This window comes from Mobula hypostoma, chromosome 19 (assembly GCF_963921235.1).
Source record: "Mobula hypostoma chromosome 19, sMobHyp1.1, whole genome shotgun sequence".
NCBI lineage: Eukaryota > Metazoa > Chordata > Chondrichthyes > Myliobatiformes > Myliobatidae > Mobula > Mobula hypostoma.
The window spans coordinates 63,008,860-63,021,366 of NC_086115.1; the positions used below are offsets into that span (position 1 = coordinate 63,008,860).

Genomic DNA, 12,507 nt, shown 5'->3' on the forward strand with positions numbered 1-12,507 from the left:
TCAACTGCTTAATATTTTCTTGAAAAAATGTTTGGGATATTTAGATCAATAATTTTACCTTCATTTGCTATGCTTTGGTCAAAGCCTCATACAAACCTGTTGTTCTAATCTTTCCAACACCAGGACTTATAATTAGATCATGCCAGCCCCACAAATTTCTTCTTCTAAAAAAAATGGTGTGTATTTTTATTTACATATGTTTAGCTATTTGCATTTCATTGCATGGCATTACATAACTTCAGGTGGAATAGCACATTATTTAAGTATCTAAGTTTACACTTGGGGCGGTCAAACTGACTGTCTAATTAAGAGTTGTTTTATAAGTATGCTATTGATATCATAATATCAGCACAACATTTCTTGCCAAAACACTTCGGTTATTTGGTTGGGATTCAAAATTGTACTCTTAATTTGCATTCCAAATTAAGCCAAATTAATTATTTTTGATATAATAATTACCTTTACTTCATCCAGAATCACCAATGGCCCATTTACACCAGACACCGTCTTATATGCTATTAAAAGTAAAATTCATAGTAAAATTAGTACTCATCAGAATTTTACTATCATATTCAATGTATAACACATAAAAATACAAGCAACACATTTCAAATATTTCAAAGTGCTGTGCTGCAACTAAAATTAATTGCAGTTAGTACAAATGTACACTATCCAAATTAAATTTTTACATTTTCGCTGGCTTAATGCAAAACAAAAATCACCTCACTTCTGTACAAATCCAGCTTTCTCAAACCTACTAGTAGCATTGCTGGTCTGTTTACTAAACGTACTCCCTTCCAGACCAGCACGATTACAATGATCATTTTTCATCGAGCTGTATGAAAAGACCCATGGAATACTTCAATTGCTAGTCAAGGCTCAATATATTAACAGAATCGCTATTTGATGAACGAGACACAATGGCATTACTGTTGCACGTACGGGTGGTCAACTATCAGTGAGCTGTAAGAAAAGCGCATATTTTGCAGCGTGATTTCGATACATTACTAAGTGCTCAAAATTGCCTTATTATTTAACTGCAACTTTGGATGCTACTGTCAGGTGATGAAGCAATACAGGGAGACACAGGCTATTACCTTGGCCTTTTTATTTTACATGGGAAAATATTACCCATGCAGACAGAGAAGACAATTTGACTATGTTTGACATTTATTTCTGATCAGTCTTCTCTCACATCTGTGGTGGCTGAAGTAAGGGCCGCATTGTTTCGATTGGCTTCTATCACGCTTAGCTTTTTGTGTAATCCGTCAATCTCTTCACCGATATCAAAGCTGTAAGGAAATTAGAACAGACCAGCTCTACTGCAGTGCACTAAAGCTTAGCAGGGTGCATCCACTATGCAACTAATTAGGCTGCAGCCAACAGAATAAACCTGTCAATGTTCGGTTGCTGTTTCCCACACACCTGCATTTCATTCACTAATAAGCAAACATCAGGAGTAGCAAGGCAAATTGTTCAAGCATGAAAAACCATATAACAGTGTTGCAATCAACTACAATATTTTTAGTTTCCATTTGGAAGTTGCAGAATGCTTAAACTTATATTCTTAAAGACAATCAGTTACTGAAAAAGTAAATTTCTATTTAAAAATTTTAAAAGCAGATCAGTTAACCGAAAGTTGAGTTCTTCATCTTGTACTCTGCTTTGGACAATTTTTTTAAAAAGTATTAATCTGTCAATAAAAAATGTTAATATTATGATTGAACAACGGACAACTAAATGTAACCAGTAACTAATTTATAGAAAAGCTAAGCAGGTATACAAAAGAGGAACCATTTCTGGCAAGTTATGTATTTGATACATTCATCTTGACAAATACAAAGCTATTTTGTCATATTGACTTGCATTACTTACTGCAATTAAAACAAATTTTAGGAAAAATTGAATACTGGAATTTCAATATTGTATCAATTTACTGAAATTAAATGTAATCTGAAAAATTTAATGTTATGAAAGTAATATACTGGAAATATTCTATATTTTAAACATTGGATTTGTTACCTTAAAATGGAGTTTAATACAAAATTTTGTATTTCTTTGTGATGAGCTGAGTTTACAGACTTCTTTTGCGCAGCTTAATTCAGTGCAAGTTTTTTTTGCCATAATCCATCAGGAAGCACCATTTCAATTATAAATAAAAACTCTCCCCACCCCTTCCCCACTTGAGCTCAAGTACACAGCCCCCTGTTTAACATGCAGCTCCTGAGCAGGTCACAAGGCCGTCTGTTCAGCTGCCAGCAGCTTTTGTGTACAAAGATGTTAATTGGTTCTAATCCCTTCATAGAAGCTGTTTTGGTAGCCTGACCCAGCACCCTGAGGGACACCTTGGTGTGAAATACTAAGGACCCATTCAAGTAGGAGTGAAAGAAAGCAGTGTGCATTCCAACACATTTGATTTAAAAGGCTGGAGCGTACAGCATCATTCTAAACTGAATAAATCTTACAAGTTTTGGTAACAGTGAAGCATGCTCTCTTCAGTGATGTAATCTACTAAAAGAGTACCTAAACTACAACTCATTTTCAAAATAATACAGGCACATTAAAAGAATGTTACATGGTATGGCTGTTCAGTTTTGAATTAGATAATAAGTCAGTTCAGTTTGTATACATAATAGCAAGATTAGCATGATTAAGGCAGGATAAAGAGTGGATCTGAATACAATTTATTAAAATGGTCCTTGTGTTAGGTCTGCTTTACTTTTTCCCTTTCCATTATTCCTTCTCTTTCCCTGCCATGGCACATTAAAAACATATGGTTTGAATAGATGCAAATATGCTGTCCTCTCTTTTCACACTCATCGCACCAACCTGCAATCTCACAACCAGCTTATTCTTTCCATCAAATATTTCTTGGCTATTTACCCAGCTTGAAAACATTTTGCATCTGGGGAAGTTGGCAGGACTTGAAGTTGACTGTAAGACTCAAATTTTTCCACATTAACTGAACAGAAACACAGAAATATTTGAAATAAAGAGACTATATCATCACTAATAAGGAATTTCTAAAACTAAAATTGACTGAATAAACAAAACTTTCTGAATGTTTTATAGATAGAGTGAGCCTGAAGGGCTGTAGGAAAACACTAGCTTCTTAAGTGTAGCTGGTCACAGCTTATACGCCAAAAAAAACCATTCAGAGAACACAACTTATTAATTTGTACAGGTATATCAAAGTTATTTTATAAGCAATTTCATAATCACATGTAATACAACAATTGCCATTGTGGCTAAGAAATGTTGAGGGACTGACAACAGCATTTGATCTGTGTTGTATTATCGATATAGGTTGCACTTGGCACAAACATTAGTTTATCCACGGTGATCCTCTTGTAATACTAGTACCAAAGATCTACTAGTTTTTGGCATGTCAACAATAAATAATTTTAAAGAAAAACATTTTCATAGGCATTTCTTTGTTTGGCATATTCTGAGCTTCTTCATACCCACCCACTACAAGGTCAATGATTTACCTGTGGCTGACACATGGCATTTGCTTATTGGAACACTAATAGCAGGAACAGAAATCTCAAGAATTTCCAGTACCATAGACACTCAAAATACTAACATTCTGCATATACATTTTTGAACTCAAGTACAATTTACCATTTCCTTTAGGAAGTATTGTTCAATCTGATATTGGAAGTATATTTTTTAATATTACGATATTACAAGCTTCCAAGTCAAATGCATTTTTTTGATATCAAAGTTTTATTAATTTCTTGATCTCAGTATAGTGTAAATAAAAGTTAACAGATCTTTAGAACACTTTCTCAAAGGGCTTGGAAACAAACTTTGGATGTTTAGACAGATGATTGATAAAGGGGTTACACAGTTGCAAAAAATTAATATTGCTGTAGAAATAGTCTTCTCCACCATATAAACAGTTGCTAAATTAGATCATAGCAAAAATATTGTTGGCATTGAGTGGATAGTTTTGATGTTATCAATATGTTCACAATAGCATTATAGAACTGGAACAAGGAAATCAATTGCTTAATTCGAATTGCTTATATATTAAATAACACATGCATAAAAAGCTCCAGTCTGCATATATTATGCATAATAATGATTTATATGTCTATTGGAACACTAATAATTTGTCAGGCTCTCTGCTGGTCATGGTCGACCATGGATGGTGTGTCCTAGCTGTCTACATGGTACACAAGCCAGTATGCAAGTCAGGGCAGTATGGTATGGAGAACAGCATTTGTTGCTCATGCAGCAGTCTCCTCCACTTCATGCAGCTGATGAATCTACAGGAACAGAGACACCAACAGTTTGGCACCAATGACATAGCAGGAGTTGCCAGTCAGTGTGTAACTCAACATAGCACTGCCTTAGGGGCTGCAGCTCTGGATTTTTCCCTCGGGGTTTACTCCCAAAGCCTTCTCCATGAATGGATATGGGCCACAAGGCAGTGGAGATTTGAGATTAGAGCTTTCCTTCTCCTAGATGAGCTGCCAACCATGGCTGATGAGTCCCATCTGGCTGAAGTGGCTGGTTTTATGGTCCCAGTAACCTATCTTTGCCCCTTCTTCTGTCAGTGGAAATAGCTCCACCAGAGTTAGTAGCTCAGCCAAATGTGAAAGCCGATGATTGTCAGAGGCTATTTGAAACACACATTATTGGGAGCATTAATAGATAGTGGGAGCTTATCCCCACTACCACCCTGGCTACAACAACCTTAAGAACCTCAAATAATTTCATTCACACTATACTTACATAGACAGATTGTTAAAAGACTCCTTCGGCTGCATGCTCATGTACCAGGGGTGATTGATAAGTTCATGGCCTAACGTAAGCGTCCATTTTAGAAAACCTCGCACATTTATTTTTCAACATAGTCCCCTCCTACATGTACACACTTAGTCCAGCAGTCGTGGAGCATACTGATCCCTTCTCTGTAGAAGTGGTCCACAGCAGGGGTGATTGATAAGCTCGTGGCCTAAGGTAAAAGGAGATGAGTTATTAACTTCAAACTTTCTGCATTTTCACTCAAAGAGTTGAACTGCACGTGCATGTAACAAAACCAGTATAACTCAACTTCTTCTATCTTAGACCACAAACTTATCAATCACCCATGCTGTGGACCACTTCTGGAGGTCCAAGACGCTGACTTCTTCAAAGAATGGATCCGTATTCTCCACAACCACTGGACTAAGTGTGTGAATGTAGGAAAAATAAATGTGCTAGGTTTTCTAAAATTGACTCCTTCTACCTTAGGCCACGAACTTATCAATCACATTTCGTATTTAATAAAACTAAGAACAAAGTTGTTGTGCATCTAATTCACTTCACAATGTCTCATTTTTAAGCAGGAAGGAAATCACATTCAGCCTGTCTATTGAATCCAACCTTTAAAATTTGAAAGGAAGGTAACAGGAACCAATAAAACAAAGTACACTTTTCAAAGCTTTCACCCATCCCCCCTCACCTCCACTGGTCTCTAAAGAAATCAAGAAAATAATCTACTACTGCCTTGGTTTGTTGTAGAATCTATTCTTAAGGACATTATAGCAGAACACATTGAGTCTTTAGAATACTTTCTCAAAGGGCTTAGAAACAGTGTTTGAATATTTATACAGCAGACAAAGATGGATGACTGATAGAAGGGCAAAATGTTACTCAAGGTAGATGTGAATGTTGCACAGAATAAATTATCTCATCATTTATCAAGGCAGGCTCAAGGGGCAAGTGCCCTACTGCTTCTAATATGTTCAGATATGGATATATATTCTAGTCAGAAGATATGGCTTCAAGAATATCCAGGATGCTATTTCAATGGTATGTGTTAATGATATTTTATTTCAGATGAAGCTTTAGCTGAAACTCAGCCTTCGACAATGTATACAAAAATCGAACGGTACTATTCAAATAGTACACAAGTTCTCCAACTTTCTTGCATCAATATTCATCCCTCATTCCACATTATGAGTGATGAGTATTCAATTATTTCTCCATTACCTGTGTACCGACAAATTGCTGCCATGTACTGAAAATCAAAAATTACAATTGCTGGAAATTTGATATCAAAATAGAAAATCTAGTAGAATATTTCTTCAATTTTGATACGTCATCCATCTCTTGCCACAGATACTGCTTAATCTTCTCAGTATTTTCAGTATGATCAATAATTTTTACAGCCCTATATTGTCAGCTGCGACATGTACTGGAATACTAAGTCCACTGGAAGTCCCAAAGAAGGGTTTCAGCCCTAAACATCGACTGCTTATTCACTTCCAAAGATGCTGCCTGACCTGCTGAGTTCCTTCAGCATTTTATGTGTGTTCCAAATGCATGTTCTTTCTTAAATAAAGATATTTGGTTCCGTTTATCTTTGTACTTTTTTTAAAAATTAAGTGCAATCGTGAACAACAGCCAGATCAGAAATGCTGATCAAGTCAACTAGTTCCCAAAGAGAACTCTGATAGGCCAATCAGATGGTTCACTGCTGCTCAGCGATAGAACACAAAACAGGCACAAGGGTCGCTAGCCCCTGTACCCCAGAAACACACCTGAACAGTGCGGCAGAGGTATGTGCTATGCATGACCTGATCTGAAAGCATCATGTTGACTCATAAAAGATCGTGTTCACAGTGGAACAGCTGAGTCAAGAATGGGGTGATCAGCACAGATGGACAAATTATACCTCCGCTACCCCGGACTTAAAATGTCCTACAGTACTGCATAGAAGTCTTAGATATATAATTATATATGGAGCCCAAGACCTTTGCACAGTACTGCAGTAATTGTATATATTACATTGTACCACTGCAACAAAAAAAACATGACATACAGGAATGATGATCAATCTGATTCTGATATGGTCTCTGCTGTGGACTAAGAGTGGGTAGGAAGCAGGGAGAAGGAAATCATGGATAGGAAAAGGGGAAAGGGGAGGGAGCAAGTGAGAAGCACCAGAGAGACATTTTGTAATGATCAATAAACCATTTTTTTGGAATCTCACCTTGCCTGCTGTCTCAGGGCTGGGTACGTCTACAACCACGCCACCCCCATTCCTCCTCTTCCACCTGTCCCACACACCTTCCACATCCGCAGCACTCCAGTCATTCCAACATCCTTCGCTCCCACCAGGATTACACATTGACACCCTAGCTATATACATGTGCCTGAGACTTTTGCACAATACTGAATATGTAGATTAATCCAATATTCTTACAACAGTCCGACTTTCAATATGTTAGCAGTGTTAGGAACTTAAATGTATCTGCTTTAGGTTTTGGTGGCACAGTGCTTAATATTAGCTTTATTTGTCACATACATTGAAACATTCAGGAAAATGTGTTGCTTGCTTTGAGGATATGCTGGGGCCATACTGCAAGCGTCACCACGCTTCAGGTGCCAAATCAGAATCAGGTTTAATATCACACATAAAATGCCAGTCAGGCCAGCAGGCCAGTCGACATTTCGGACCAAGTCCCTTCAGTCCTGCTGAGTTCCTCCAGCATTGTGTGTTGCTTGGAATTCTAGAATCTGCAGGTTTTCTCTTGTTTGTAAAGGGAGCTATCACACACTTCTGTTAAACATGCATCTGGCTTACCAATACACTTTAGGGAAGGAATCTGCCATCCTTACCCGACCTGACTTTGACAATTAAATAATACATATAGTGGCAAGCAATAGTTTGGGCACCCCGGCCAAAATTTCTGTTACTGTGAATAGCTAAGCAAGTAAAAGATGAACTGATTTCCAAAAGGCACAAAGTTAAAGATGACACATTTCTTTAATATTTTAAGCAAGATTACTTTTTTATTTCCATCTTTTGCAGTTTCAAAACAACAAAAAAGGAAAAGGGTCAAAAACAGAAGTTTGGGCACCCTGCATGGTCAGTACTTAGTAACACCCCCTTTGGCAAGTATCACAGATTATAAACGCTTTCTGTAGCCAGCTAAGAGTCTTTCAGTTCTTGTTTGGGTGATTTTCATCATTTCTTCCTTGCAAAATGCTTCCAGTTCTGTGAGATTCTTAGGTCATCTTGCATGCACTACTCTTCTGAGGCTATCCACAGATTTTTGATGATGTTCAGGTCAGGGGAGTGTGAGGGCCATGGCAAAACCTTCAGCTTGCGCCTCTTGAGGTAGTCCATTGTGGATTTTGAGGTGTGTTTAGGATCATTATCTTGTTGTAGAAGCCATCCTCTTTTCATCCTCAGCTTTTTTTTTTACAGACTGTGTGATGTTTGCTTCCAGAATTTGCTGGCATTTAATTGAGTTCATTCTTCCCTCTACCAGTGAAATGTTCCCCCGTGCTACTAGCTGCAACACAAGCCCAAAGCACGATTGATCCACCCCCGTGCTTAACAGTTGGAGAGGTGTTCTTTTCACTAAATTCTGCACTCTTTTTTCTCCAAACATACCTTTGCTCATTGCGGCCAAAAAGTTCTATTTTCACTTCATCAGTCCACAGGACTTGTTTCCAAAATGCATCAGGCTTGTTTAGATGTTCCTTTGCAAATCTCTGACGCTGAATTTTGTGGTGAGGACGCAGGAAAGGTTTTCTTCTGATGACTCTTCCATGAAGGTCATATTTCTGCAGGTGTTGCTGCACAGTAGAACAGTGCACCGCCACTCCAGAGTCTGCTAAATCTTCCTGAAGGTCTTTTGCAGTCAAATGGGGGTTTTGATTTGCCTTTCTAGCAATGCTACGAGCAGTTCTCTCAAAGTTTTCTTGATCTTCCAACCCTCAACTTGACCTCCACTGTTCCTGTTAACTGCCATTTCTTAATTACTTTACCAACTGAGGAAACGGCTACCTGAAAATGTTTTGCTATCTTTTTATAGCCTTCTCTTGCTTTGTGGGCATCCTTTATTTTAATTTTCAGAGTACTAGGCAACTGCTTAGAAGAACCCATGGCTGCTGATTGTTGGGACAAGGTTTGAGGAGTTAGGGTATTTATAAAGCTTTGAAATTTGCATCACCTGGCCTTTCCTAACGATGACTGTAAACAAGCCATAGCCCCAACAAGCTAATTAAGGTCTGACACCTTGGTAAAAGTTAACTGAGAGCTCAATTCTCTTGGGGTGCCCAAACTTTTGCATGGTGCTCTTTTCCTTTCTCCCCCCCCACTCTAAAATTGTACAAAACAAAAATAATACACTGATCTTGCTTAAAATGTTGAAAAGAATGGTTCATCTTTAACTTTATGACTTATGGAGATCAGTTCATCTTCTACTCACTTAACTATTCACAGTAACAGAAATTCTGAATAGGGTGCCCAAACTTTTGCATGCCACTGTATCTATCTTGTTCCATTCAGGGCATAAAGCAATGGACAATGAATGCAGACCATATTAGTGATGATCCTTTTCCCGTTGACAAACCTCCAAAAAATCATTCTTGGAAAACAGACAAAATAGCTCACGTCACACATCCACATATGACTTCAAATTGGAAATCAAAAATCTGATAGCGAATTAATTCGATATAGTTCAGTCACTTCAATCTTATTTTTTTATCTGAATCCATTAAATATATATGTTTTCTCCATCCTTGGAGTTAAGGCTGTTTAGACAGCCATTCAGCCCCTTGACCTATTCTGTCATTTAACTGCTTAAATATACCTCAAGAAAATAAAGATTCATTTATCAACTCTGCATGAGCCTTTTACACTTACCAACACCATCACCACATCAGCTAAATGCAAGAGAAAACAGTGAAACTTTATGCAATCATAATTAACCTTTAAGCCAATGTCATTGTACCCTAAATTGCCAAGTCAGTGGTTTAATAACCATCAAATTCCAATTTCTGCAACAACTGGGAAGTTTATTATTAGGCAATGAAATGCTTCTCCACTCCCACCCCACCCGAACATCAATAGATCTTTACAAATTTTAGCCAGAACCCAGAACTCATGTCAGCAGTCATAGAAATAAGTACTTAACAGAAATGATAATGCCATTTCAAAAGCTGCTCAGGAAGCTCTAAATCGTACCAATTATTAGAAAGTAAATTGAACTTTAAATTACTTTCTTCAAATATTTTATTGTGATCTTGTCTGATTGTATCCTTGAAATACCAAGGCGCACTGTGCTTCATTCAGAGTGTTATGCAAGTATGCTGTTACTGTTAGATGAGCAAACTATCTGTAATACCCAAGAGAAGCAGTGAATTTAATCTATGGCTTTCAACTGGTTCCCAGATTTGTGGTTATTCATTTAATTACAGCTTGTTGTACATTTTATTGCTAATTTATGTTCTATTAGAGAGGAACATTTTTCTTCACTCAATGTGAATATATTATTGAATTTAAAACAAAATATTAAATACCTTGTGTTGTGTTATCTTTTATGATCTCATTTTCATTTCTACCTTTCAAACATCACAAATCAGAGTTATGTCATAATAAAACTAACAACTTGCAGTTTATTCAGATGCACAAATACGGAAATCTAGAAATTACTGTCAGGGATTTCCAAGTAAAAGATTGCAGCATGCTGCAGTATAGAGGGACTTGGGAGTGTTTGTCCATGAATTGCAAAAGGTTGGTTTGCAGGTGCAGCAGGATCTCAAGGTGGCAAAGGAACTGCTGGCCTTCACTGCTAGTGAGATTGAATTTAAGAGCAGGGAGGTTCTGCTGCAACTGTACAGGATACTGGCGACACCCACCTGGAGCACTTGTGCAGTTCTGGTCTCCTTACCTGAGGAAGGAAAAACTGACTTTGGAGGTGGTGCAGAGGAGGTTCACCAGCCTGATTCCAGAGATGAGGAGTTAGACTATGAGGAGAGATTGAGTCGCCTGGGACTGTACTCGCTGGAGTTCAGAAGGATGAGACATACATAACTATGAAAGCGGTAGATAAGATAGTGGCAGGAAAGTTGTTTCCACTGGTAGGTCAGATTAGAACTAGGAGACTATTCCTCTGAACCTTAAGGTTCGAAGGAATAAATTTAGGATGGAGATGAGGAGGAAATGCTTTTCCCCAAAGAGTGGTGAATCTGTGGAATTCTCTGCCCAATGAAGTAGTGGAGGCTATCTCAGTAAATATATTTAAGACAAGGTTGGACAGATTTTTGCATAGTATGGGGAATTAAGGGTTGTGGGGAAAAGGCAGGTAGGTGGAGATGAGTGCTTGGTCAGGTCAGCCATGATCTTATTGAAGGGCAGGGCAGGCCTACTCCTGTTCCTGTTTCTTATGTTCCATTCTTACCTGTCATTATGAGCATCAGAAATTAGTGCTCCAATGAAATCTTACTGCTGGAAAAACTTTGTTTTTTGACACATGAATACAGGAGAGTACTTAAAGGTGTACTAACCATAATCAGAATTTGCCCATCTCTTGCAGTGTTCTAATTATATGTGTGGATTTAATCCTCCGTTATTTAAAAATATCATGCTTAAGGTAAAAACATTGCTTTGTTCTTTGAAAATGTTAATGATATTTCATCTTCTATCATAATTCTAACTATACATTCCAATCTTTGCATTCAATGAATAATCAATCACTGCACTATTTACCTACCAGGTTTCTTATGAAAATTCTTCATTATAATTGACCATTCTGCCACCCTTTTATCTAACAACAGTATGGCACAGAAACAGGCTCTTCAGCCTATAATGTTTATGCAAACATGACACTAAATTAAACTAATCCCATCTCTCTAGACATGATGCATATCCCTCTCTTCCCTTACACATTATACGCCTGCTTAAATTCCTTGTACATTGCAGTCACATTTTTCCCACCACCAGCCACATCTCTCAACTCCAGCAGCACTTATCAGGCACCTATCATCAAGCAAAACAAAAGCACACCTCATACATCTTTAAACGTTATCAAGTCAGATCATTTTTTATTGCCATTTTGACCATAACTGCTGGTACAGTACACAGTAAAAATAAGACATTTTTCAGGATCATGGTGTTACATGAACAATACAAAAACTACACTGAACTATGTAAAACAACACCAAACTACACTAGACTACAGACCTGCCCAGGACTGCATAACGTGCACAAAAACAGTGCAGGCATTACAATAAATAATAAACAAGACAATAGGCACAATAGGGGGCAGTAGGTTGGTGTCAGTCCAGGCTCTGGGTATTGAGGAGTCTGACGGCTTGGGGGAAGAAACTGTTACATAGTCTGGTCGTGAGAGCCCGAATGCTTCGGTGCCTTTTGCCAGATGGCAGGTGGGAGAAGAGTTTGTATGAGGGGTGTGTGGGGTCCTTCATAATGCTGTTTGCTTTATGGATGCAGCATGTGGTGTAAGTGTCTGTAATGGCGGGAAGAGAGACCCCAATGATCTTCTCACCTGACCTCACTATCTGCTGCAAGGTCTTGTGATCCGAGATGGTGCAATTTCCGAACCGGGCATTGATGCAGCTGCTCAGGATACTCTCAATACAACCTCTGTAGAATGTGGTGAGGATGGGGGGTGGGAGATGGACTTTTCTCAGCCTTCGCAGAAAGTCGAGACGCTGCTGGGCTTTCTTTGCTGTGGAGCTGGTATTGAGGGACCA

At 38.2% G+C, this 12,507-nt stretch overlaps 1 protein-coding gene across 1 annotated transcript in view; it reads right to left on the bottom strand.

Moving 5' to 3' along the window:
* Positions 1-12,507, bottom strand: part of atp6v1ba (ATPase, H+ transporting, lysosomal, V1 subunit B, member a) — a 92,340-nt gene that overhangs the window by 54,032 nt on the left and 25,801 nt on the right. The window contains exon 2 of the mRNA XM_063072048.1: positions 460-515. Within this exon, the coding sequence (XP_062928118.1) occupies positions 460-515 (56 nt within the window). The remainder of the gene's footprint in view (positions 1-459; positions 516-12,507) is intronic.